Here is a 27,266-nt window from a genome sequence, read left to right on the forward strand (position 1 = left end):
TTATTAGCAATACCTCTCATCTGTCACTCATTTTACTCCCAAAGCTACCCACCTTTTACACACACTTAGTGATCCCTCACTTTTACATCAGAAAAAAAGAATAATTAAGCGCAGGTTACTGAAAGAATCATTTACACCAAACAGATGAATCCCAAAGCATTAAGTCTCCTCAATGGAAGACTGTGGTCCTGATTTTGGATCTCTGTCATACACTGAACCCCTTATTTAGGCCTTGGCAGGCTGAGAAGTGTTATAACAACAGTAATAGTTTGCCTTTACAGGGCACCTTCCATCCTTGGATGCTTTACAAACACCATGAAGCTTAACTAACACCCTTGAGAGGTAATAAATGGTACTATACCCATTATACAGATGGTCAGACTGAAGTAAGGACATCTGCCTAAAGTCATATTCACTAGTCAACGGCAAAGTCAGAAACAGAATTCAGGAGTCCAAGCTCTCGATCCCTTTCTCTAATTATTAGACAACAATGCCTCCAAGAACATCAATTTTGCTAATGGCATTTAGCAAGTGAAACTCCTGGGCAAAGGCAAAATGTCTTACGTAATGCAATAACCTTCCTCCTTCCCCGCCCCCCTCTATTTAGTGCTTAATATATAATTTAAATGTTACATTAATGCTATGTTCAATGCTCATCTCTCATAACATGATATACATGAGTATATCCAGAATATATATAGTATATAAGTATATCCAGAATATATGCTTCAGAATAAACTTCACATGATTTTTACTAAGATAATTTTCTTATTAAATACTTTGCTGGAAAGCTTCAATCTCCTATGTAGCAATTATTTGAAAAACACAGGTAGCAATTATTTTACAGTTACAGGAGGTAGGGGGTGGGAGCTTGCACAAATTCCATATTTATTAATGTAGATTCTCTCCAAGGATATGTTGCAAAACCTAACGTCTACTCTGAATATGGCAGTAGACTCAAGAAATTTAACCATATGTTTAATTGCAGGCACATACCTAGTCCATTGATTTCTAAGCCACATTTTCATAGCAAATCTTTGAATGATGGCTAATAATACATTGAGTACAGTTAATTCTTTGACAATAAATGTATTCTGAAGTTCTGCCTTTTCCTCTCTACTCGATACTGAGGAAGCAATCCAGGAGATAGTTGACAGAGATAACAGAACATGAAAAACAACAAAATCATGCTACACTTCTCAGTATTTTAGGGCTTAGCCTTCCCCATGTACAAAACACCTGATATACAAGAAGAAGCAGAGATATTGCATAGTCAACACACTGTAGGGTTCTCTGCTTTCAACAGCACCAATTGCTCACAGGTATCATCACTTTGCACATGCTCAGCCCTGTAAAATTCTACTCACCCCTGCCCCATCATCATGATCTACGGTGGGTGAGTAGATTTTGCGCCAGGGCAGGTAAGCTTCCCTAACAAATTTACAGATCTGCACTTGTGGATGATTGCAATATGCATGCCAGGTAGTTTGGGGCTAGCTCTACCCCTTTTCCCAGCACCACCACCTCTCCTCAGGCAATGTGGCAAGAAAATTCTTACACATTAGCCATGTTCCTATATATTTCGTACCCTGGTATTACTGTGTCCCATTGACTATCATCATTCTACCAAGTTTCTGTGATGCCTATTATATCAATATTCTCATTTAATACCAGATACTCAAGTTCACCCATCTTAGCATTTAGATTTTTTTATGTTTGTATACTAGCCTTTATAAAATTTGTCAATATTTAGCTGTCTGCCTTCATGTGATGAAACTGAATGGGACTCTTTTTCATCTGAAAAAAGAAAAGGAGTATTGTGGCACCTTAGAGACTAACAAATTTATTTGAGCATAAGCTTTTGTGAGCTACAGCTCACTTCATCAGATGCATTCATTTGACTGTTTCTCTCAGCTCCTACCTGTACGGTATCAACTTTTATTCTCTCCTCTTTACCAGGATAGAGCATCCTCTTTAATAAATCTTCCCGGAGGGATGTGTCTATCTGAACCACGTGCTCCTCCATACCTGTTGGCTTTTCCCCAGCTCTTAGTTTAAAAACTCCTCTACAACCTTCTTAATTTTACATGCCAGCAATCTGGTTCCATTTTGGTTGAGGTAGAGCCCATTCTTCCTGTATAGGCTCCTCCTCTCCCAAAAGGTTTCCCAGTTCCTAATAAACCTAAAACCCCCCTCTGAACACCACTGTCTCATCCACACATAGAGACCCTGCAGTTCTGCCTATCTAACTGGCCCTGCTGTGAAACTGGAAGTAATCTCTTACCTAGCAAACCACATGGAGCTCATTTCAGTATAGGAGACTAAGATTTCAAACACAGGGACATTATACATGAACAAAGCTAAGCAAAAAAATGTTGCTGGGTATTTGGACAGTGGGTGGGTACATAACAGGAAGTTTTTTAGTACCAGTGGGTAGGTCGGTTTCATGCCAGAGAGGCCTAGGTATGATCAAAGAAGCTTAAATTTAAATATTGTTAGTTTTTAATGATATTTTGTGAATTTCTTAGTGAGTTAACATGAGCTATTAAAAAAGAAATTAATTAGTAAAAAGAACAGGAGTACTTGTGGCACCTTAAAGACTAACCAATTTATTCGAGCATAAGCTTTCGTGAGCTACAGCTCACTTCAGCAGCCGATACAGTGAGCTGTAGCTCATGAAAGCTTATGCTCAAATAAATTGGTTAGTCTCTAAGGTGCCACAAGTACTCCTGTTCTTTTTGCGAATACAGACTAACATGGCTGCTACTCTGAAACCTGTCACTAATAAAAAGTGTAATTCACTCCCTGTTCATGATTCTCCTGGGGCACCACATAAAACCAACAGCATAAAACAGATCTCTCACACACACTTCTGCTTACTAATGCATAGGTCAGTGTGTACAGTTGCTTTGTGTCAGTTTTGTATCTTTCACACACAGGCACAGCCAATGGTATGCCACAAAATACAGTGGCCTTAAGGCTCTCAGAAGTTTAATAGGGAGCCATATGATTTATTGGTATGAATTTATCCTGCATGATTAGTCATCAAAGAATAATGACTTATGTCATTCAGAAGAAGAGTGATAAAATTCATGAAATATGACTGGCTGCATGATATTTTAAAATCTGATATACAAAGTAAAATTGAATTTAGATCCATGTCAGTCAAATAATAATTATGCTGTACAAAAGGTGTAGCAGCCAAAAAGACTAAAGGAAGGGTGGCTTACTGGGATCATTACCAGTAAACCAATATTGGAACGTGATACATTGTTGCTTGAAAATGTCTACGGAATAATCAGGACAGTAACATGCTAGATTTCCATTTAATTCTTACGAAAGGGAGGCAAATGTCTAGTGTGACTGCAGCTTCAACTGGCTGTGAAACTGTTCATTGAAATAAACTGGCTTTCTAAAGCAAGACAATCTGGTTATCAAGTCTGCAATGTAAGACACTTTGAAAATCTTCTAATATTTTATATGAAATATGCTTTTAAAGAGAAACTACCATATTTAGGTGGGGAAATTCAAACTTGCCTCTAATTAATGTGAAATAGTCTTGACAAACATTTCCCCAAAAATGTATAAATATTACAGGAATAAATTGACTGTGAGCCAGAAGGTTATTATGGCCATTCTCCATGTATAGATCAGTCCTCAAAATGCTATGGATATGATATAACATGAATACATGCAGGTCTCATTGAAATGAAACAAAGATTAAAAAAACCTCCCAGATTACTGACATATGAACACAGTGGAGATTCATGGAGGTAACTGAAGAAAGGAACAAAAATCACAATTTTTGTCCATATTAGTCTTTAAAGGGAAAACTTGCTACAGGAACAATAAATCTGAATTTTTTTTGAACTGGCATGATTAAGAAAAGCATAGAATTGGGTGTCTGTAGATATACTTTCTATTTTCTAGCTCTGCAACAGACTTTCCGTGTAACTTCAGCAAGTTGTTTAACCTCGCTCTCTGCCTCAGTTTCCCCATCTATCTCATGAGGGTTCATAAGGTTAACTCAATGGCTGTGAAGTGCTTTGATATCCCTGACTAGAAGGTATTATACAAGTGAGAAGTCTGTATATTAAAATCTCAGTTAATCTTGCATAAACGTAGAGATTTTTGCATACTACTACAAACGACTCTACCTCAGACATTTTGGATGACTAAGAAAAGCACCCTAGCAGAGAAACAGTTTACTTTTTTCATTTTAAAGCATACCTAATCCTATGGAATTCTGAAGCCATAATCCGCCTGATTTATTACCTCTCCTGGGAGAATTCTCTTTCATCATGTAGTTTGCCTCGGATTCAAAACCATCAATTACACTTTAATTATGTGATTTAAGCATCCAAAACAGTATCAAGTTATCTGATTAATGGGACAAAAACAAAGCTGAGAAATATCTTCAGCATCACAGAGCACATTTAAATTCCTGTAACTTTTAGAATTTATTACATTAGCAGTAACAGATACGGCTCATGGTTTAACTTAGTATTATACAGTTACTTAAGTGGACTATCAAGGAATATTAATATGAAAGTAAAGCTATTTGATGGTTTCTGATAGCTAATTCTTTCAAAACACTGGCACAAAACTTACCTATTAAATAATTATTGCTGTGAGGTAAATGTATGCATATGCCTTATTTACTATGTTTGTAGACGGATCTATCTATCCATAAATACCAGGGCTGTCTCTGTCTTTTTTTCTTTTTAGGATTCTTCAACCACCCTAAAATTAAATTTCACTGCTCACTTTTGTTTGTTGTTAACAGGCTGGTCCCCATTTTCACAATATAAGAGCTACAGGTCACATTCTGCCTTCTATTATACCTGTGCAACCCTGAAGTCAATGAAGCTACACTAATAATCGAGGGCAGACTATGGCCCTGACAGTTTTGAAACATGGCAGTTTCCCCTTCTCTCCCCTTCTAGCTGAATATTAACAGGAAACAGAGTGAAGCAGGCTGCTTGTCTAGAGGTCCAGACAGGCAGCTCCAAAGCAGCAAATTCTTTGGGACATGAAGAATCTTTAGTTTATCCTTGCCATTAAATCTTCCCACCATTCCCTTCTTCTCCTAGAAATCTCAGTGGTCCCAGTTCTGCAGTCACTCTATGAGGAATAACTGAATCAGAGAAGCATCCATGCAGTGGCTAATGAACCAGAGCCAGAGTTGTGAATGTGGAAGCTATGCATAGCTATGGTATACATCATAAACAGTAATAGTCCACTGCATGGATTCACTGTTGAACAAATCTTCCCCTGAGAGCCCCATACATCCACATTAGGGGTTATAAAGTCAGAACAAAAATACACACACACACATGCAAAAACCACCCCTCCAGACACACACGCTTCATTTATTTCTGATATTTAGTAGGCTGGATGTAGAAAACTAGAGGTATTTTAATTATTGCTTTTTTTAAAACATCAGTAACAGAGCAGTGGAAGTAAATGACAAGCATAAAAATGTAAAGCTCTTTGGGATGCTCGGATAGAAGACATTATAGAAATGTAAGGTGTCATTGTTACTAAGCACTGATGTTAAGTATTGGAAGACAGATTGTCAGAACAGTTTCCTTTGAGTTACAAAATCTTCAATGACAAAGCTAATGTGAGGGTTTAGAAGTAAACTATCACACTCGGAAACCATCAGAACTGTTAAATCTGAACACTGCAAGTAATAAGGTGGTAGTTTTATCTGTACCAATGAAAGAAAATGAACTGCTTTGAAAAGCGCTTGAAACATAAGAACATAAAAACAGCCACTCTGGGCCAGGCCAATTGTCCATACAGACCAGCATCCTGTCTTCCAACAGTGGCCAGTGCCAGATGCTTCAGAGGGAATGGACAGAACAGGGCAATTTATCGAGTGATCCAGCCACTGTCACCCAGTCCTAGCTTCTGGCAGTCAGAGCCTTAGGGACACCCAGAGAACTGGGCGGTGTCCCTGACCAGCTTATCTAACAGCCATTGATGGACCTAGCCTCCCAGGAACTTAGCTAATTCTTTTTTTAACCCAGTTATACTTTTGGCCTTCACAACATCCTCTGGACATTTGTTCCACAGGTTGACTGTGTGTTGTGTGAGGAAGTATTTTCTTTTATTTGTTTTAAACCTGCTGCCTTTTAATTTCATTGGGTGACCCCTACTTTGTGCGTTATGTGAAAGAGTAAACAACATTTCTTTATGCACTTTCTCCACACCATGCATGATTTTATAGACCTCTATCATATCCCCCTCAGTTGTCTCTTTCTAAGATGAACAGTCCCAATCCTTTTAATTCCTTCTCATATGGAAGCTGTTCCACACCCCTAATAACTTTTGTTGCTCTTCTCTGAACTTTTTCCAATTCCAAAATATATTTTTTGAGAACAGGAAACCAGAACTGAATGCAGTATTCAAGGCGTGGGCATACCAGAGATTATAGAGAGGCATTATGATATTTTGTCATATTGCCTATCCCGTCCCTAATGTCTCCCAACATTACATTAGCTTTTTTGACTGTTGCTGCACACTGAGCAGATGTTTTCAGCGAACTATCCATGATTACTCCAATATCTTTTTCTTGAGTGATAACAGCTAAATTATGTATGTATACTTGGGATTTTTTTCCAATGTGCATTACTCTGCATTTATTAACATTGTATTTCATCTGCTATTTTGTTGCCCCATCACCTAGTTTTGTCAGATCCCTTTGTAACTCTTTGCAGTCAGCTTTGGACATAATTATCTTGAGTAATTTTGGATCATCTGCAAAACTTTGCCACTTCACTGTTACCCCTTTTTCCAGATCATTTGTGAATATGTTGAACAGCATTGGTCCCAGTAGAGATACTTGAGGGACTCTGTTATGTACCTCTCATACCACTGTGAAAACTGATAGTTTATTCCCACATTTTTTTCCCCTAGCTTTTAACCAGTTATTGATTCATGAGAGGACCTTCCCTCTTGTCCCATGACTCCTTACTTTGCTTAAGAGCCTTTGGTGAGGGACTTCTCAAAGGCCTTCTGAAAGTCCAAGTACACTAAATCTACTGGATCACTCTTGTCCACATTTGCTGATCTCCCCTGAAAGAATTTTAGTAGATTGGTAAGGCATGATTTTCCTATACAAAAAACATGCTGACTCTTCCCGAACATATTATGTTCATCTATGTATCCAATAATTTTGTTCTTTGCTATAGTTTCAACCAATTTGCCTGGTACTGATGGTATGTTTACTGGCCTGTAATTGCCAGGATCACCTTTGGAGCATTGTTTTTTTTAAATCAGCATTACATTAGCTATCCACCAGTCATCTGGTACAGAGGCTGATTTAAGCACTAAGTTACACACCACAGTCAGTAGTTCTGCAGTTTCATATCTGAGTTCCTTCAGAACTCTTGGTGAATACTACTGCTTTATTACTGTTAGGTGCTTTATCACTGTTTATCAGTTTGTTCCAAAGCCTCCTCTTCTGACACCTCAATCTGGGACAGTTCCTCAGATTTGTCAGCCACAAAGAATGGCTCAGATGTGGGAATCTCCCTCGCAGCCTCTGCAGTGAAGACCAATGCACAAAATTCAGTTTCTCTGCAACAGCCCTATTTTCCTTGAGTGCTTCTTTAGCATCTCGATAGCGGCCTGACTCATTGCTGTTAGTTTTGTGTCTTTTGTTAGTTGCTCTTCAAATTCTTTTTTGGCCTGCCTAATTATACTTTTGCACTTGGAACCCTAGAAACCACCACTAAAAAGAACAGGAACCTTCAGGTGCTGGAAATAAAGGGACTAATGGTGTGGAGTCCACGGAGGCCATTTGGGATTTATTGGTGGATATGTTGGAAACAAAACCTCACCTCCCCACTGCAGGCAGAAAAGGCATACAGGAGGTGGACCCATCTGTAGGTGTTTACAGCACCACTGAAGAGTTTTGCTGGAATCAATTTAAGAGAAGAAATACAGCATCCAATTGTACTGTGGCTATTATTCTCCCTGGAGACAGAGGCTGTGCATGGCATAAAATGAGGCAAGAGGGACGTTTCCTTTCAGGAAAGATACGTTCTTTTCCAGATGTGACCAGGACAGAAAAAATTTTGGTGGTGGTGATGGCACAATTTAACTTTTTAAATTCCATATGCTCATCTCAATAAGCACAGGTGGTGTTGTCAGCTTGTCATGACCTAATTAAAGAGGATTTTAAAATTAATTTAATTTATTTTGATGCCAACATTTTTTTGCACAGGAAGTTAGAAGAAACACAAGAAGGGAGACACAGAGGCTGCCCCAAGTTACAAACAAAACTTAACCCCTACAGAGAGAAAAAAACAAAAAGGTTTCACTATCTTTCGGGGCTTTTCTTCAGTCCATCCTCTAGGCCCTGTTCCAAGCCCCTTTCTGGGCTACCTTTTAAAGTCTTTTCCCCTTTTCCAGTATAAAGCTCTGGGTCACCAGGCTGGTTCCCCATCATCATCATTGCCTTCACTGATACATGCCATGCGACTCCCCAACCCTGCAAGGTCAATGTCCTGTTCTGTACAGCATCATGTACATTTATCATGCCAAACAGTTAGTAAACATTATGTGGCAGAGTCACCTCAACAGCAGCTCTCTCAGTCAGTGTATGAACTGGGTCTAACCCCCTACTTTCCTAGATTATTCTCTACCCTGTCAAACATTTTAAAGGTGACCTGCAAAGATACTAAGTTTTGACACCTAGAGGCAGTAACAGTCCAGCTGTTAATGGCATATGTGCTATATTTTGTATTTACTTAGCACCTTCCACCAAAGAGTTTCAGGGGGCTTTACAGATATTATGGTCAAAAGCTGGTCCAGTTGAGTCAAAGACAGAACTCCCATTGACTTCGGTGAGACCATGATTTTGCCCCATTTAACTGAAGTTGGAATTTTTATCCGAGAAAAAAAAAAAAAAAAGAAAAGAAACCCCTCAAGCTCCTGCCTATCTACACAAAGACTGCAGGCACAGTGCTGCAACTATATCTAAGTATCATTTCAGTATATTTGGGGATGGTGGAGCAGGAGTCAAAAAGAATCACCCTCTCTGATAGATTAAAGGGGACAGAAACAGGACAGTAAGAAATTGGGAAGGGACTTGCCTCCTTCATCCCAAGCAGTCTCTCCACTTGTAAAAGATCAAATCATGCTGTGAAAACTGATCAAACTTAACTGTTGTGATTTGGGAAGCTCTGGCATTACAAAGCTCAGGTCTGTTACTCCAAGAATCAGCCTACAAGGGGAACAGCTGACTGAGTGTCATAGTGGTATGGTTCAGTCAGTCATATGACTCTCAGCACAAAGTTTTGTAATGAAACTCAGTTTTTAATCATTAATGTCCATGCAGACATAGCAAAATGTTTTGCTTCCTGTTTTTGTAAATTTCATGGATATACATAAAAAATGTTTAAAAATTAACTCATTTCCATATTCAAAATGGAGCAGAGTTTCATATAGTTTCATAATGAAAGATTAACACAGCCTTATTGCAGAGTGAATGATAATCCTTATATATGGAAAAGAGCAATAGTGACGTATGCTAGGGGTTTTCATTTTTCAGTCATCAAATTTATGAAGAACTAATATTGATTTTGAGAAGTATTACACAGCACTGGAGAGTCAATGGAGTGCATTAACTGTAGACTCCCTCCCACTAATGAAATATTGGTTAGAAAACCCCTGAGACACAAAGCTAACAGTCTCTATGCATTCATATGCAGTGCCAATGATGCCATTTAATTTCTATTCCACTAAAATGCACATGGGAGATTAAGGTGGCACAAGTACTCCTTTTCTTTTTGCAGAAGTTCTTTAGAGACTAACAAATTTATTTGAGCATAAGCTTTCATGAGCTACAGCTCCGTTCATCGGCTGCATGAAGTGAGCTGTAGCTCACGAAAGCTTATGCTCAAATAAATTTGTTAGTCTCTAAGGTGCCACAAAAGTACTCCTTTTCTTTTTGCGAATACAGACTAACACGGCTGTTACTCTGAAACCTGTCATTAAAGAACTTCTGTGAACTGTTCAAGTCTGATCCTGAAAACATGAATGTTTGTGCCTAACAATCGGAAAAGTAATTTATGCCTGCATAAAGAGGATTTCTACTTAGGTCAATCTAAAAGTTGAATTTGTTTGAGAGGTAAACTACCTTGTGCTTTCAGCTTTTTTAAAAAAAAAAAAGTTGCATTTTTTTTTAAAAACTGTCAGTATGTATGCTGGATATTACTCGAGTTCACAGAGTTCATAATTTCCTGCAACTGTGAAAATTTTATATAGACAAAAATAGAAAAAAATGCTTAAAAATAAATATCAATACTATCTGTCAATTATAAAAACACAACAATTGAATACTGCCAAGCCAAAATACACTTTAAATAGTTAGGAAGTACCTATTTAGTCTACAAAGCAGGAACTCAGAATTGTTAAGAGAGAGCAAATACAGCAAACCAAGAAGCATTAGAGAAGTTGTAACAAGAAATTAAACACAAACAGCAGCTTATCAAAACTTACCATAAAATTAGCTCAAGGTTATGTAACAAATGTTTGATTTCTAACAGGTCAAAGCAATGTACTAGAACATTTGGAACACTGGAATATTCAAAGCAAGGTACTATTTTTTTAAATACAGGGACAATCATTTCATCGTTAAAGATGCTGTTCCTCTCACACAAAACACCATTTGAAATAAAATCAGAGTATTTTGCTTGCATGGGCAACTCAACCCTGTTTCTGAAGTTCTCCACCTCTACAGAGATTTGTGATATTTTTTATTCTGTATATACAGCACAAAATCATTTGAGTTGCAACCTACACTTAGGGTATGTCTACACTGCAGTCAGACACCCACATCTGGCCTGTGCCAGCTGACTTGGGCTCTCACGACTTGGGCTAAGGAACTGTTTTATTGCAGTGAAGATGTTCAGGGACCTCCCGCCTCGCAGGGTCCTAGAGCCCAGGCTCCAGCCTGAGCCCAAACATCTACACTGCAACTAAACAGACCCTTAGCCCAGCTGGCAGGGGCCATCCACATGTTTTTTATTGCAATGTAGGCATACCTTTAAGGTAGGTCTACACTGTACACTCTACATAACAGTGTGAAGAGTACTTACACTGCAATCCCCTCTCCCCCCCATAGCATGGATATAAATACCAGTGTAGATGGCAAGGTACTCTTTAGGCAACTAAAGTAAAAACATGTTTGAACCCTGTGGGTATGAACCTTATATGGCTCTCTACATGGCCAAGCAGTGCCTCCCCCATCTACATTGCTATTTTTAGCAATTTAGCGTCCCGCTGCAGGGAAAGGCTCCAGCAGGGGCGGGAGGCAGCAGAAAAAGGTTCTGGCAGCTCCCCGCTGTCTGAGCCTTTCACTAACACGTGTAGCTACACACCTCAGTGTGGATGTGGCCTGTTTTGCACTGTGGCACGTAGCTACACATACCCTACATGCTGCCAGTGGTTGGCAGTGTAGATGTAGCCTTACAGTAGTAACCCATGCTAATGAGTTCTGTTCCTAGTATACATACATTGCTCAGAAGAGTCTACCAGTAGGGTTTGCTCTAAAGCCCACTGACATCAATGCAAATCTTTTCATTGACTTTGCTGGGATTTGATCAGGCCCATAATCTTGGCTCTATCAGTAATAAGGAAAGGAGAGTTCTGCATAAATCTTGCTCAAATGTCTTACGATGAAGAAATTCTAAATGTTGTGTGATAGAAAGTAAAATGGTCTAAGAATCTGATAACAAGAGTATAGTGTACCTATCAACACGGATAAGACTTTTAGAAAAAAAGTGAAAACCCTGAGTAAGTCAATAAAAATGCAACACAAACTGTTTTGTTTTTAAGATGTTCAATTGGAAATGCACTCCATTTGCCTTCATTTGTTTAATTATTCTTACATCACCAAAATGCAAAGCTTTCTATTAACAATGGATATTATGGGACACTGTCAATTTGATTTCTTTTGATTGACTAATTTTTAAAAAAACATTTTTTCCAGTGCCCTGAACTCTGTAGGCTTTGGTAAAATTTTAGGATGTTGCATGTTTATTGTCAGGAAAGTACATTACTGATAATTGCACCAGACTTTAAAAACTATTCAGCGATTCTGAGTCATTAAACAATCTGAACAATTGCTCTTGTAAATAAAGCAGAATTTAGCCCATGAACTTCTTAGTTACAGCAATGTAAATCCAGAGTGACTCCCACTTGTTTCAAGGGAGTTACCCAACATTTACACCAGTGTATCAGAGCAGAATTTGGCCTTGTAAATATCTGTATTTACAGAATAAATTTGTTCAGCTCACAAGCCAATGGTGATTACTGCATACAAAACTTTCTGCTAATGTCTTAATGTTGTTTCCATCCTCATCATTTGAAAAATGTTATTCCAAATGGCATATTTCAGGACTAAACAGTTTATGTAACAGAACAGAACTCTAACAGAATAAGAAAACTGAAATAAAGCTCTTTGCATACAAGAAGTTAGACATGTAGCCAAGAAGAGACTGGGATTTATATCACTGCATTCTCACAAACGGCTGTCCAAACTTCTCACACTTTCACCACAATCTCACAATAAAAGACCCAGCTGACATATTCAAAACAACACACTCAAACCAAGGAAAAAGCTTTCTCCTTCTCAGCTTCCACACAGAGATAATCTATTTCCACATACTTGGTCACTACGTTCCACACTCTTGCCACTGCATCCCATTTTCTCTCTCTTGCCAATAGCCATTATCACATTTTCTAGTGCAAACATCTAGTTTTATTCACACTTCCTAATTCCAGCAATTCTGAAGCCGCTTGACTCAGTTGAAAGGAAAGAAAGTGTCTGGAAATAAACTGGTTGATAATTTTATGCAAGTAACACGTTTGTATTTTTTGTAAAAGGTACTTTTCCCAAAATAAACCACACATAGCTTGATATTTTAGTCTAAAGGGTGTTTTAATTATGCTGTTTCTTTGTAACAGTTAATATAACTCCAACAGATGTGGATGCAAAAAATCAGAGTTAGCAGACCCTGAAATCAGAACATAACCATGACAACCCTTAAAAAAACAGCTGCTTTCAATTTTGTTTAAATCATAGCATATCCCAGGATAACATCCTTGGTGGTAAACAGAAGACATTCTTACCTCACTGAAGGAAAGTCATCTGTCCTTGAGGGAGGAAGTAAAGATTGGAAAACAGAAAGGGATGCTGGTGCCTCATACAGTTCAGCTTCCTCTGGTAAAGGCTTACTTTCCCCTGAGGTAAAACAGGTTTCACATTTGTTACTAATATTTCCTTTTCCAGAGCATCCCATAAGACTAGTCAAAATACAACTACAAATCTCTCGGAAAACAGAAAAGTATGTTACCTACAGTGGTATTTTTTGAGTAGTGACACACCTAGTGTTGCATAGTGTTTGTGTTTAGGTAAAAAGAACAGGAGTACTTGTGGCACCTTAGAGACTAACAAATTTATTAGAGCATAAGCTTTCATGGGCTACAGCCCACTTCATCGGATGCATAGAATGGAACATATAGGAAGAAGATAGATATATATATACATACAAATAAATTGTATGGAAATTGCCATACAAACTGTGAGAGGCTAATTAGTTAAGATGAGCGATTATCAGTAGGAGGAAAAAAAACAAACTTTTGTAGTGATAATCAAGATGGCCCATTTAGACAGCTGACAAGAACGCGTGAGGATACTTAACTTAGGGAAACAGATTCAATATGTGTAATGATCCAGCCACTCCCAGACTCCACTCAAACCCAAGTTAATGGTATCTAGTTTGCATACCAATTCAAGCTCAGCAGCTTCCTGTTGGAGTCTGCCCCCAAAGCTCTTCTATTGCAAAACTGCCACCCTTAAATCTTTCACTGAGTGGCCAGAAAGGTTGAAGTGCTCTCCCACCAGTCCTTGAATGCCATGATTCCCGACGTCAGACTTGCATCCATTCACTCTTCCACGTAGAGACCGTCCGGCCCGGCCAATGCACATGGCAGAGGGGCATTGCCAGTACACGATGGCATACATCACAATGGCAGATGTGCAGGCGAACAAGCCCCCGACGGCGTGATCAGGTCCCATGATGGTGTCACTTGAATAAACATGCATCGGGCCCTGCTGCAAGGATAGGTTCCTAGGTTAGTGTTCTTGCCGTGTGGTGTGCGGTCACTGGAGAGCATCTGCCCCAGGCTGGGGGGCTGTCCGCAAGCGAGAACCAGCCCGCCCCGCAAGATCCGTGAGAGTGAGTGATCATTCCTTAGGACAGATTGGCAGGGCCGGACGGTCTCTATGCAAAAGAGTGAATGGATGCAGGTCTGACGTCGGGAATCATGGCATTCAAGGACTGGTGGGAGAGCACTTCAACCTCTCTGGCCACTCAGTGAAAGATTTAAGGGTGGCAATTTTGCAACAGAAGAGCTTTGGGGGCAGACTCCAACGGGAAGCTGTTGAGCTTGAATTGGTATGCAAACTAGATACTATTAACTGGGATTTGAGTGGAGACTGGGAGTGGCTGGGTCATTACACATATTGAATCTATTTCCCTAAGTTAAGTATCCTCACGCTTTCTTGTCAGCTGTCTAAATGGGCCATCTTGATTGTCACTACGAAAGTTTTTTTTTTTCCTCCTGCTTATAATAGCTCGTCTTAACTAATTAGCCTCTCACAGTTTGTATGGCAACTTCCAACTTATCTGTATGTGTATATGTGTATATATCTTCTTACTATATGTTCCATTCCATGCATCCGATGAAGTGGGCTGTAGCCCACGAAAGCTTATGCTCTAATAAATTTGTTAGTCTCTAAGGTGCCACAAGTACTACTGTTCTTTTTGCGGACACAGACTAACACGGCTGCTACTCTGAAACCTGTGTTTAGGTAGGTATTGACTTTGCTGTCAGGATTTGTGTGTGGAAGTTCGTGTATACTAAGGGATAATATATTCCTTTTTGCTTATTTATGCCAGATGGTACTATATTTTAGTCAGATTTTGTCTTTGATATTACAGCTAATATTTATACAAGATGAGCACACGCTCAATATTATCGGCCAGATCCCCAGGTGGTGTAAATCAGCATAGCTCCATTAACTCCACTATAGCCAGCTGAGGATCTGGCCCTATATGCTCTCTATGTACTATCAGTATGGTACAATATGTCTCCTGAGCTTAGAATTCAATAAAGATTTAATTAAAAGATAAAATAGAGCAGGAAATTCAAAAAGTTGAAATTTATTAAAGTATTGTGCAATTTTAGCAGTGAAATTCAGCATCCTTGATGTTGGCGATTAGAGCAAATTTCTAATTAAATATGTGAGGATATTCTACCAACTACGCGCAAAACCCTGCTACCACTGCCTGGAGGAATTGAGCAAGGAAGGGGAGTGGAGAGGTAGGTACTGCTTGCATATCTGGCACAAGAGCCATTCTGCAGCTACAGGATACAGATAGGCTGCAATGTGCTGTTTACTGCTCTACTAAGTAAGAATGACCTATATGCCCAGCAACAGGCACTTTGCAGAGCTGAATAAAGCCCACTTGGAGACTCAGCATATGGACTGACACCATAGCTGGATGCAATCCCAAGTGCTCTTGAGCAGTAGGGCTTTTAAAGGTCACGCACTCTTTTCTCCCTAGTATAGTACAAGGCAGGATTTAGCCCTAAGAGGGGAGAAATACATCTGAGTGTAACACTGATACATGCCTACGGTCATGCTATAATGTACCACCCTCAGCCAAGCTAAATCATCATCCTGCAGGAGGTGACTACTCTTAGCAAAGGACTCCCTAACAGGAAGTCTAGGCTGTACTGTAACTTACTATAGGATCTATCTGTGCCAAACAAAACCCTAAGTCCTAGCAATAGGCATACATGTTTCTTGGTGACATAAGGTTGTTCTGTGTTGTTGGTTACTTATAAATAATAACACAGGTTATAGCTGTTTACAGCAACATTATACAACAGTTTAGGGCAGGAAATGCAGAACTCTATTTAGCTGAAACTGGAAGGGAATCCATTTAAATAAGAAAAATGCAATTGTCCACATGGAAACTGGCCAAGACACTGTAACAACATCTACCTGCTGCAGGCAACAACTAGATAATTTATACACCTATGCAGATAAGAAGCCAGAATTATTGTCCTTCCATTCCAAAAACACAGACTTCTACCACTTGAATTATCTCCCTTGCTGGTCATAGTAGCAGGTCCATTATCCTCTATGTGAATCAGCCACTAGATGGCACTATTGCCAACATACAAGTACATACATAGAGAGAGCCAGTACATTACAGTTGATGCTAACACCCGCCGCTGAAATTGTAAAATTTTCCACTGGATCTTTAATAGTCAGGGTCTCAGTTTTACACCTCCATCTGAAAAAATGCAAGCCCAGTACCATAGTCTAAGAGGAGCAAACAAAATTCTAATACTACAATGTTTCATTAATAAAAAAAAGGAAAGTACTTCCCTAAGAGACATTTAAGATCAGAACAGAGTTATGGAGGTTCACAGGTGGTTCCGCTCTAAACAGTACTATTTGTTACACACACACAAAACTATGTTAAAAGAACACAAAAAAGTGCATAGTCAAGCACAGGCAGTTCTGGCATTTTCTAACTTCCGAGTGCTTGACTCTGCAACCTTAACAATGTTCTTTTAACAGTTTTTTGTGTGTAATTTCCTAGGTTTATAATAAAGCAAACTATAGACAGATCCTCCTATGTGGCATCCTACTGAGCCCTACATAGGTCATTCGCAGGGTTGGAATCTTTAGGTTCACATAACAGTCCTTTGTCACTTCAGCTAATAGGGTAACTGGTAGCAAAAGTAGCCATGTGAGGGGAATCAGAAACACTTTGCCAGTGAGCGTCACAGATATTTGCTGACAGTAGATGAATGGTGAAACTCAGGAATCTTGTGTTCCACTCCAGGTTCTGGAGGCGAAAGTGCTCTAGTGGGTATACATCCCTCCTGACCCTTTTCCCCTTGCCTGACCCCTTCTACCTACATCCTGGTCAGCCTCTGTGTCAGTCATGCCGCTCCTTCACCCGTTTACTCCTCTCAATCCCCACACTCACGCCCTCAACTACTCATGTCAGCCGTAGTATCATTGCCTAGCCCGTTTCAGCCTCTCTCGCTCAGGGCTCTGCAGATGAATGCCAGTTTTTCCAGTCCCTGTCTTCCAGCTCCCAGCCCCCGTTTCCCTCCCTGGGATCCTTATCCCAGGATCCCCACCCAGCCTGTGTTCATACAACTCTACCTGCTGCAAGACCCATTGCAGGTTTCTCTGGTGCACTGGGTACTTTCACACCTTTAATTTTAACACAGCTGAGTTCTGGCTGATTGTCCTCAAAGAGTTTTCTTTGCAATAACACCGTATATTTTACCCCACCTGGAGGGGGAAAAAGGTAACAAGAAATTTCCATTCAGACATCTTCATTTTGCCTTATTTTTGTTGTATTTTATCTACTATTTAGGCCTCCCTTTTGGGTCACAGCAGGGTAAGTGTCTCCTCCACATCATGCTCTCCCCTCCCCTGTGATCCAAGGGAACCCACTTTATGAGCACACAGTTCTGTGCATTTGGAGGTAAAGGTCAAGCAGGGCCAGAAGGTTCCTTCCAAAACCTGCAGACGTAGCTAGCATAAGTGGTTTTCACTCTTTGTGCTATATAATACACTCTGAGGGGGCAGCTGAGGTTCATAGGAGCTCATGGCAGATTACTCCTGCAGGAGACACAAGAAGCCATAGGAACAGATGAGAGAAATTGACCTTTAGGCATAGATTCTTTATGGAATGAGAGTTTGGGAGGTGGAACCTCTGGCCTTTCACCCTTTTTGCCCTCACCTTGCTGCATAAATGACTGGCTCCAAACTCTCATGCCCTCCAGAAGAATCAGCAGGAAACACTGAGAGTGAAACACATGAGTTTCCAATCCCAGCAATTGCTGTTTCCTGGTAGATGAGAATTACATGCTTGGATTGCTTTGACAGATAGGAATCTAAAGCTTCATTAAAGACTCTTACTAAGAGATCTTTTATTCTGACAAAACTCTTAGTATTTCTTCAAATATTTTATTTGGTAGTGACAACTCACTTTAAAAAAATCCACAGAGCAGTCTACTTGCCAGTAATTGAAATTTATACATAAAATATCTTGTGAGATAAGGACATAATTTTTGATTCCACTGAAATACATGGAACTGCAAGAGCTTTCCTGAGCAAACACAGCTATTTTATTATTAGAGTAAAAATGAGAAAAGGAAATGTATGCAACTTTAAAACAGAAGTACTCCCTCACTACACAAAAGGGGCCAGTAGCAGGGTTGTATTGGAAAACCTGCGAAGTGGGAAGGCGCAAGCCCGCCCACTGCTAAAGGCCCCTCTCCCAACCTAGCAGGAGGGACCACGGGACCAACTGATTACGGGGGACAACTAATGAAAAACAGGGATCGGAGTGAAGGTCAGAGGTTCAAAACAAGGATACCAGATGGGGACACCAAGCAGAGAACCCCAGACAGCGCCCACTGCTCCTCAAAGCTGTCAAGGGAGCCAGCGGACGCTGCCCAGTGGAATTCTACCCGGATGCATGAAACTAGGGAGGAACGGAAATAGGCCCCAAAGTCGCAGAGCATCCCCTCATCCAACATCCTCCTCCTGGTATTATAGATGGAGACTTTGGCCAGAGCCAGGAGGAGGTTGACGAGGAGGTCTCGCGACTTCGTGGGGCCACGGATAGGGTGTGCGAAGAGGAACAAGTGTGGGGAAAAGTGCAGCCAGAAACTCAACAAGAGATTATGGAGGAGCCGGAATAGGGGTTGCAACCTGGCGCATTCGAGGTAGGCATGTGCCAGGTTCTCCCTCACGCCGCAAAAGGGGCAGGCCTCAGGTATAGGGGTGAACCGTGCCAGGTACACGCCTGTGCTCACGGCTCCATGAAGGAGCCGCCAACCAATGTCCCCGGCGGGCCATGGGACCAAGATGGAGTAAAGGCTGACCCACTGGGGCTCTTCACCCTCTTTAGGTGGAAGATAGTCCCACTCTGACACCAAATGGTGAGACTCGAGGGTGAGGAAATGCAATGTATGGAGCATGAGCGTGTACAGATGGTTTCTGGGCACGGTTCAAAACCGGACCGGCTGCAGGGTATGCAGCCTGCTCGGAGTGTGGGAGCGGGGAGGCCTCGCGGAACTGAGGCCCAAGAAAAATGTCTGGAGGGCTAGGGGTAGGCGTGGAACGCCCTCTCGCAGGGCTCGCTGCAGGAAAGCGAGAGAATCGGGTGACAAGGCGGCCTTCACCTCCTGGAGTACGCACCTAGGGATCAGAAGGGTGGAAAGCCCCATGCGTCATCTGAGCGTGCGTGGTTCCACCCAATTTCCTCTGACGTAGTCCAGGAGGTCTCCGACTCTGGTGGTTTCTGCCAGGACCAACCTCCGACACACCAAGGGAGACTCCACCACCTGCACACGGAGATCAAGGTTGTGTAGCAGGGGCTCCACGAGGAGGTCTGCTCCCTCGGTGGCCACAAGTGACCTGGTCATTGAAAAGAGCTTCCAGGTACAGAGGAGGTCCTCGTAGAAGACCAGCAGCTCGGAGAGGTCTCGCGGAAGGCCTCTCGGATGGAGAAAAAAGAGCTGCTGGTCATATCGGAGCCCTCGGAGGAAGGCGTGCGCCAATGTGCTCCACGCCGGACTACCTGCACCATAAAGGAGCCTCTGCGGGGCCTGGAGACGGAAAACATGGACCTGGCTGTGCAAGCAAACCAGGCCCTGTCCTCCCTCCTCCAGGGGAAGACTCAAAACCCCTGCAGAGACCCAGTGCAGCCCCGGCCAAAAGAACTGCAGAACCATCCTCTGGAGCCTGGCCAGGATCCTCAAGGCCAGGCTCAGGGTGTTGAGCCGGTGCCAGAGCATGGACAGGACCAGTTGGTTCAGCACCAGCACCCTCCCTCGCAGGGAGAGACACAGGAACAGTCCTGTCCATCTCCACAGTCGCTCACCAACCCTGGCCTCCAAATCCTGCCAGTTCTCCGGCGGAGAAGGATGCGAGACGGATAAACGCCAAGATAGAGCAGCGACCCGCGCTCCACCAGATGGCCTGAAGCGCGGGTGGGAGGGAGCTTGCCTGCCACCCATACCCGACCACCAGGCCAGAGCTGTTAACCCAGTGGACCCAGGCGGAGGAGACCACCGAGTAAATGGCCTGGCAGGCCTCCACCCGCACCAGGTAGTCGGGGTCCTGGAGCACGTCGTCAGCGTACACCGACAGGATGAGCCGCAGCTCCGGGTCCCGAAGCGCCAACCTCCGGCAGAGGAGACGGAGAAAGGGCTCGATCGCCAGAGCATACAGCTGGCCCAAGAGGGGGAACCCCTGCCGTACTCGCCGCCCAAAGCTGACCGACTCAGTCAGGGTCCAGTTGAGCCTGACCAGACACTCTGTCAGTGTACAGCACCTGGAAAAAGCCCACAAACTGAGGCCCAAAGCTAAACACCCGCAGGATGCCCAGGAGATACCCGTGGTCCACCCTGTCGAACGCCTTCTCCTGGTCCAGGGACAGGAGGGCGAACGACAGACCATCCCTACACCCCAGCTCCAAGTGGTCCCAGACCAAATACAAGTTGTCAAAGATGGTCCGGCCTGGGACAGTGTACGTCTGGTCGGGATGGAACACGTCCGCCAGCACGGACCCCAGCCACAGCGAGATGGCCTTCGCTACGACCTTGTAGTCCGTGCTGAGGAGCGAGACGGGACGCCAATTCTGTAGGTCGCGGAGGTCCCCCTTCTTCGGCAATAAGGCGAGCACAGCTCATCTGTACGAGAGAGAAAGGACCCCGCTTTGCAAGGACTCGGCCCAGACGATGACAAGGTCCAGGCCAAGGATGTCCCAGAACACACAGTAGAACTCCACGGTCAGCCCGTCCATGCCTGGAGATTTATTAGTGGGATTGCAACGGAGGGCTTCCGAGAGCTCAGCCAGAGAGAGAGGCAGCTCCAGCCGGTCTCGGTTGCCTGCGCTGGCCGTCGGGAGTTCGGTCCAGAGCACCCTGCGGGCATTGGCATCAGTCAGATCCGGGGAGAAAAGGCTAGCATAGAAGGCCCTGGCCCTTCCACGCATCTCCTCCGGATCCGTGAGGGGGGTCCCGTCCTCCGCCAGGAGGCGGGTGACATGCTTTTTGGCCCCCCTCCTTTCTCCAGGGCGTAGAAGCGGGAGCCGCGATCCATCTCCTGAAGAAGGTGGATGCGGGATTGAACAAAAGCGCCCTGGGCTCGATGGTCCTCCAGTGCCCGAAGCTCCTCCCGCACCTCCCGGTACGCTGCGCAGAGGGGTGGATCCTAGGGGCCAGAGGCGAGATGCCTCTCTAGCTCTAAGACTCCCACTCCAACTGCCCTAACACCATGTCCCTCCGACAGGTGGCGCCCTGGGTGTAGTCGCGGCAGAAGAGCCGTGGGCGCACCTTCCCCACATCCCACCACCACCTCGCCGAGGGAAAGGCACGCCGCTGCCCCCGCCAGGCCAGCCAGAACTCCCGGAAGGATGCCACGAAGCCCAAATCCTCCAGCAAGCTGTTATTGAAATGCCAACAGACCAGCCCCGCCTCTCCGAACTGAGAGAGACTGTCACGGAAACCAAGTGGTGATCCGAGAACGGGGCCAGCCAGACACTGGAGGCATGGGCTCGTGCCAGATGGAAACGCGAAACACCTCCACCCGGACATAAGTAAAGGTAACATCGTTGTCTGGGTGGTGGTCACGCCATACATCCACCAGGGAGTGATGGTCCACGATCTCCCTGAGGACGCCCGCGGCTGCTTGGGATGTCTTGACTCCTGAGTGGTCCCGGTCCTCAAGGGTGGTGTTGAAGTCCCCGCCCAGGACCATGCACTCGTGAGGATCCAGAGTGCCGAGGAAGGCCGACGCCTGCCGACAGAAATGCACTCGTTCCGGACCAGAGTTCGGGGCGTAAACGTTGACTAGGTTTAATATCAGCCCCTCCATGCAGGCTCGGATGTGCAACAGGCGACCTGGCACAACCTTAGCTACCCCCAGCACCTCGGGCTGTAGCTCGGGGAGAACAGGGTGGCCACCCCAGCCAAACGGGCGCTGAAATGACTAAAGTAAACCTCATCCCCCCACTCCACCCGCCAGCTAGCCTCGACAGCTGGAGCCGTGTGGGTCTCCTGCAAGAAGATCACAGAGTACCCCCCATCCCGAAGGAAGGAGAGCACCTGGCTCCTGCAGAGACCCACGCTACTGCCCCTGGTGTTCAGCAAAGATGGTGTCCTTCATAGGGAGGGCTGGGGCGAATCCTCACGGGCAGGGTGATCAACAACCTCCAGCGGGCCCCGCATGTTCGACCCCAAAAGTCATCAGGGAGTCGTGGAACTTACGGGCCTGCTGGTAGGCCGCGAGGCCCTGCCTCCCGGTCCCTCTCCCCTCCCCCAAAAGGCCCTTCATGGCCCGGAGGACGCGGTGGAAGTCCCCCCAGCACTGGAGGGCGAGCTGCACCTTGCCCTTTGAGCCACAGATGTCCAGCAGGAATGGGCACAGCTCTTCCCTCAGCGCAGAGGGGGACGCAGCAGCCAACCCGCTGCCATCCTCCGACGAGGCTCCTAAAAGATCTTCGTGGCCTGCAGAGACGGGCAAGCATGAAGCGGAACCCCGGCGCAATTGCGCCGGGCAGCCTGTCCCCATCCCTGGCACAGGAGGGGGCAGCAGAGGGAATAGTGCAGGCCCACGATGTTGGGAAGAGGGGACACGAAAACTGCCCCCTGAGAATTGTCCATAGACAAAGGAAACGAGACAACCTCGGGGGGGGGGGGGGCAATAGCATGGGAGGTGGCGGGGAAGGGGGCGAGCGACTCATTGGGAACGGAAATAGGATCAGGGACGGGAGCGGGGACTGGGCCAGGGACTAGGACAGAAGAAGGGGCGGGAGCAGAGACAAGGGCTAATATTGGAACCGGGGCAGGAGAGGGGCTGGGAGCAGGGGGTAGGAACAGGAGCGGGGACACTGGTAGGTCCACGGTCCCCGACAGCCGGGATATTGGGGTGTGGCTCCTCTCGCCCGGGATTAGGGGCCAAAGGGACAGGGGTTTGAGGGGCACCTTCACTGACACTGGGCACAGGAGCTATGAGAAACACGTCACCCACAGGCATGGCGTCAGACACTACGGAAACTTCCGTGGGGCCCCGCCGGAGGGGAAGCCAACCACTCCGTCCGGGTTGTAGAGGGCACGCCCACAGGCCTGGGGCCCAACCGCTCAGCATCAGCCATCACCTCTGGGGGCTGGGCGGCCTCAGGTGAGGTGCTATCCGCGGCCGGGAAAATGGGGAGAGCCAGGGGCGCCCCCAGGAGCAGAGCGGGGGCTACAGCTGGGAGTGAGGGGCAGGGAGAAGGAGGAGGGGATGGTGAAACTGAACTGCAGCCCAGATCGAGGCCCGCTAGCAGGGGGTCGTCCTCCCCCTGGGTGACCGGGGTCAGACCCAGAGCCTTGATCTCCTCAAATATGGAAGCAAATTCAGTCCCTGCGGCCCCAGAGTCCTCCCCGCCCGTAACCAGGTCAGTAATAGTCCCGGTATCGACAGCGGTGGGGGGCACAGATGGCAAAGGGGCCAGGGGAACTCCTACAGAGGCCTCCTCGGGAGGGGACTCAACAAGGGGGGTGGTGGCATCTCCGTCTACTGCCATGGCTACCATGGCCGGCGTCTCCTGCTGGGCTCCATCCGCGGGCGCGGCGGAAGAAGGAGCATCATCTTTCGGGGGGCCTCCTCTCCCTCTCCGTCGGAGGGGAGGGATCGAACCCGCGATTTACGGGCGCCGCACTTCTACGAACGTGGGGTGAGGTGGACACCAGGAGGCAGCGGACGCCAGGCCTCCTGGTCAGCGAGGGAGAGGTGCCCTGGCCACCAGGAATGGTACCGGAGGCGGCAGTCGGAACAGATGGCGCGGCGGCATGCTGGGGGGGCGGCCGCTGCCACCTGGGCGTATGCTCTGGGGGCTTGGGATGGAGCGCCCCCAGAGCTGGTGGAGGGAACAGCTGGGGAGGAAGGAGCTGCGGCAGATGTCTGGGCCGCAGCAGGGAGGAGCTTAGCAGGGAGGTTTTGTTTTCCGGGCGGGGCCTTTGCCCTTTTTATTCCCCTGGCCCTTTTTGCTGGTGGAAGGGGCAGCCATGGCAGCGGCGGAGTCTGGGCTAGTGGTGGCCGAGAAGGTAGCCGCTGGGGCAACCAAGGGCGGTGACAAGGGGGAAACTATAGGACCAGTAGGGGCAGGAGCAGGGGCAGGGTATTCCTCCATAGTGGGAAAAGGCAGGAGGAGACCCTAAATTGAGGATAGGACAATGGGCAACTGCTCCTCCCCTCCAGACCACACGCAGAGGAGGAGGGTCCAGCAGACAGGACAATGGGAATAGGGGAAATGGGACAGGGCCAACCACTCCGTCCTGCTAAACTGTATGCAGGAAGGAGGGTACCAATGTGGGGGGGGCGGGGGAACTGTAGGTGGGCACCGGGGGAAGGGAAGAAGCAACCACTCCTCCCCACTAGGCTGCAGGCAGGGGAGGAGGGTGCCAGCAGCAGGAGGACATGGGGACAACAAAGGAGAGGGGGACAATCGCGGGCGTGGCACCGGCTCCTCTGGCTGCACTCGGATGGGGAAGGACTACAATGGCATCGGGGGGTGCAGTGATCAGGGTAAACAGCTTAAAAGGAGGGGGGCACAAGCGCTCCGGAAGGGGACGTGGGCACACCAAACGGCAGGTTGGGCAGGGCAGGGGTCAGCGGGAGTCAGGGGGAACAGCAAACAACTGAGGGCGGGGCAAGTAGAGAGCAAGGGGGGGAACCAAACTCCTGGGGAAGGACAGGGCAGGCGAAGTAACAAACTTGTAAGGTTTGGGGCGGGGCAGGCACACTAACAAACCCAGGAACCTAGGACGGGGCCAGGGTAGGACAGAAAAACAAACAGGGAAAAATCTTCCGGGAAGCTACGGTAGGAAGGGAGGAAAAAACTGGGCTGGGGGGTAGTGCAGAGGCCCCCGACCCGCTCCTGCCTTAAAGGGCTTAAAACAGCCCTGGGAGAGGGCTGTGGCAGGGGAAAAGCTGGGCTGATTGGAGGAATCAGTCTCAGCTGGGGGCCACACTCCAATCGGGCCACAGCTGGCCCTATAAAGGGGCTGCTAGGCAGGAGCTGGGTCAGTCTCTCTCTGGCAGTAGAGAGAGAAGGACCTGGCTGCCTAGGAATGAACGAACGAATGAATGAATGAATGAATGAATGAATGAATGAATGAATGAATGAAGGTACTGGAATAGAACAGTGCTGGGGAATAGGGCAAAGGAGCTGCAGAGCTCCTGCCTGGAAAAACCCCAGGCTGCAGGTCTAGCCAAAGGCCTAATAGGTACTGGCATTGCAAGAGTTCAGCCCGGGGTTAGGCAAAGACAGCAGGTTCAAACCCCCCCTTGCCGATGATGAGTAGCTTGCACTGCAGTCCGCCCCAGTGTGCAGGGGCTAGAGGGAGACTGGCAGTAGCCATAGACTCAGGCGAGGTGGGGATAGAGGGTTGGGGGTTCCCCAGAGAGGGGAAACCCAGAGATGGCAGGGGTACTTCCAGGGGGCAGCACCCAAGACAGGGGGACACCGGGGTCCGAGAGGGACTTGGGGCCCAGTGGCAAGTGGGCCACTGGCCTGCAGAGGGTGCTCCGGAGGCTGGAACACTAATTCCCTGGATGACCAGCAGGAGGTGCCAGAGGGGTGAGTCTTGCATTGCTACAGGGCCCAATCACAATTTTTTTAAAAAATAGGAAAAACTCTGATTATACATCTGAAATGGCAGGTCTAACCAGGCAAGATTTCAGAGATCGGCCTCTAAGGTTGCTGGGGACAAACCTGAAGACTTGTTAAAATATGAACAAACAGCAATAATTCTTAAGGGGTTCACATTATATGAATCTGAAATAACCATCTAATAACTTATTAAACAGTGGGCACATGCAAGTTGGTTATGAAAAACTGAAGTGATATGTTAATGCTATGATGAATTACTGTAATCCTGTATTAAAACTAAAAATAATACCCTTTTGTTTTCTTGTTTGTGCTAAACCTCCTCTCTCGCAATACATTTTATAAGGAGTGTGGCTATTTATATTAATACTTACCAATAGCATCTGAATCCTCTACTGGTGAATCAGGAACCCTGGATTTACTAAACCTAGCTTTTGCAGAAACTTTGTCCTTGGTATCCCATATCGTCAGAGTTACTTTGTGATCTCTCAGTTTTATTAGAAACTCATTAGTAACATGAATATCAATACTGTGGTTCCAGGACACCCATATTTGGTCATTTTCAAACCACGGTTTCACAACCTAGGAAGAACAGAGTTGAAAAACATTAATGAATGTGAGAAGTACTGAAGAAAGATTCACACAATGGACATTCTGGTGCCATTTAACTGCGGATATTGAGGGGAAAGGATCCATTAATGACCATATTTTAATTGAATTTTTAAAGAGCCTTAGAATTACAAAACGCCAGACATGTGCACAGGGAGCAGTAAAACATTTAATTAATTCAAGGGGGCATGGATTATACAGCCACTAGATAGATAGTATGGAGTAAAGCACAACATAGCACCCATATAATTTTTCCCACTCAGAGAGCAATTGGCCCTCAGCTGGGAGAGGGGTAACAAACTACATTAATAAAGGTATGTGCTAAAAACTAATGAAATTGCTCTTAAAGTGTAAATTAAAATTAGATCATGCTGGGGGTTAGCAGAACCTTTTAAAGAGATCTTGTATGTAATTATGAGTGTGCCAGCTGACTGTCACAGCAGCACATTTTGCGGAGCTAAATCAAAATGGCTATATCAAACCAAATTCAGATTTTGTAAAGATGTGGGATCAAAACAGAAGTTAAACGGCCAATAAGAGGAAGAACATATATTGAAGACTGAATGAAATACTACAAGTTTGTATATACACATTTTTAAATGTTGACTTACTATAGACGAAATGAAAGCCCAAGTGCTAAAATCCACCCTATATTCTACAATATATTATCTCATGTGTCTTTGATTTCCAGGGATGTAACTCTGACATCTTTTATCAACATGCAATTGACTTTAAAACATTGTGTTGTTTGGCCAGGAGGTGAAAAGAAAACCTGAATCTTAAAGAAATGAGCAAGAAATCAGACAGCCAATCAGAAGGGCTGGGAATACAGAGGAAAAGATGACAAACAAGATATAAGTTGGCCTTTTT

At 45.3% G+C, this 27,266-nt stretch overlaps 1 protein-coding gene across 1 annotated transcript in view; it reads right to left on the minus strand.

The window, feature by feature from the left end:
- CFAP92 (cilia and flagella associated protein 92 (putative)) overlaps positions 1 to 27,266 on the minus strand; it is a 75,794-nt gene that overhangs the window by 38,042 nt on the left and 10,486 nt on the right. Inside the window, exons 3-4 of the mRNA XM_077821572.1 lie at positions 26,162 to 26,369; positions 13,150 to 13,261 (exon numbers count right to left, since the gene is read on the minus strand). Coding sequence (XP_077677698.1) covers positions 13,150 to 13,261; positions 26,162 to 26,369 — 320 coding nt within the window. The remainder of the gene's footprint in view (positions 1 to 13,149; positions 13,262 to 26,161; positions 26,370 to 27,266) is intronic.

Source organism: Eretmochelys imbricata, chromosome 7 (genome assembly GCF_965152235.1).
Source record: "Eretmochelys imbricata isolate rEreImb1 chromosome 7, rEreImb1.hap1, whole genome shotgun sequence".
Classification (NCBI taxonomy): Eukaryota; Metazoa; Chordata; order Testudines; family Cheloniidae; genus Eretmochelys; species Eretmochelys imbricata.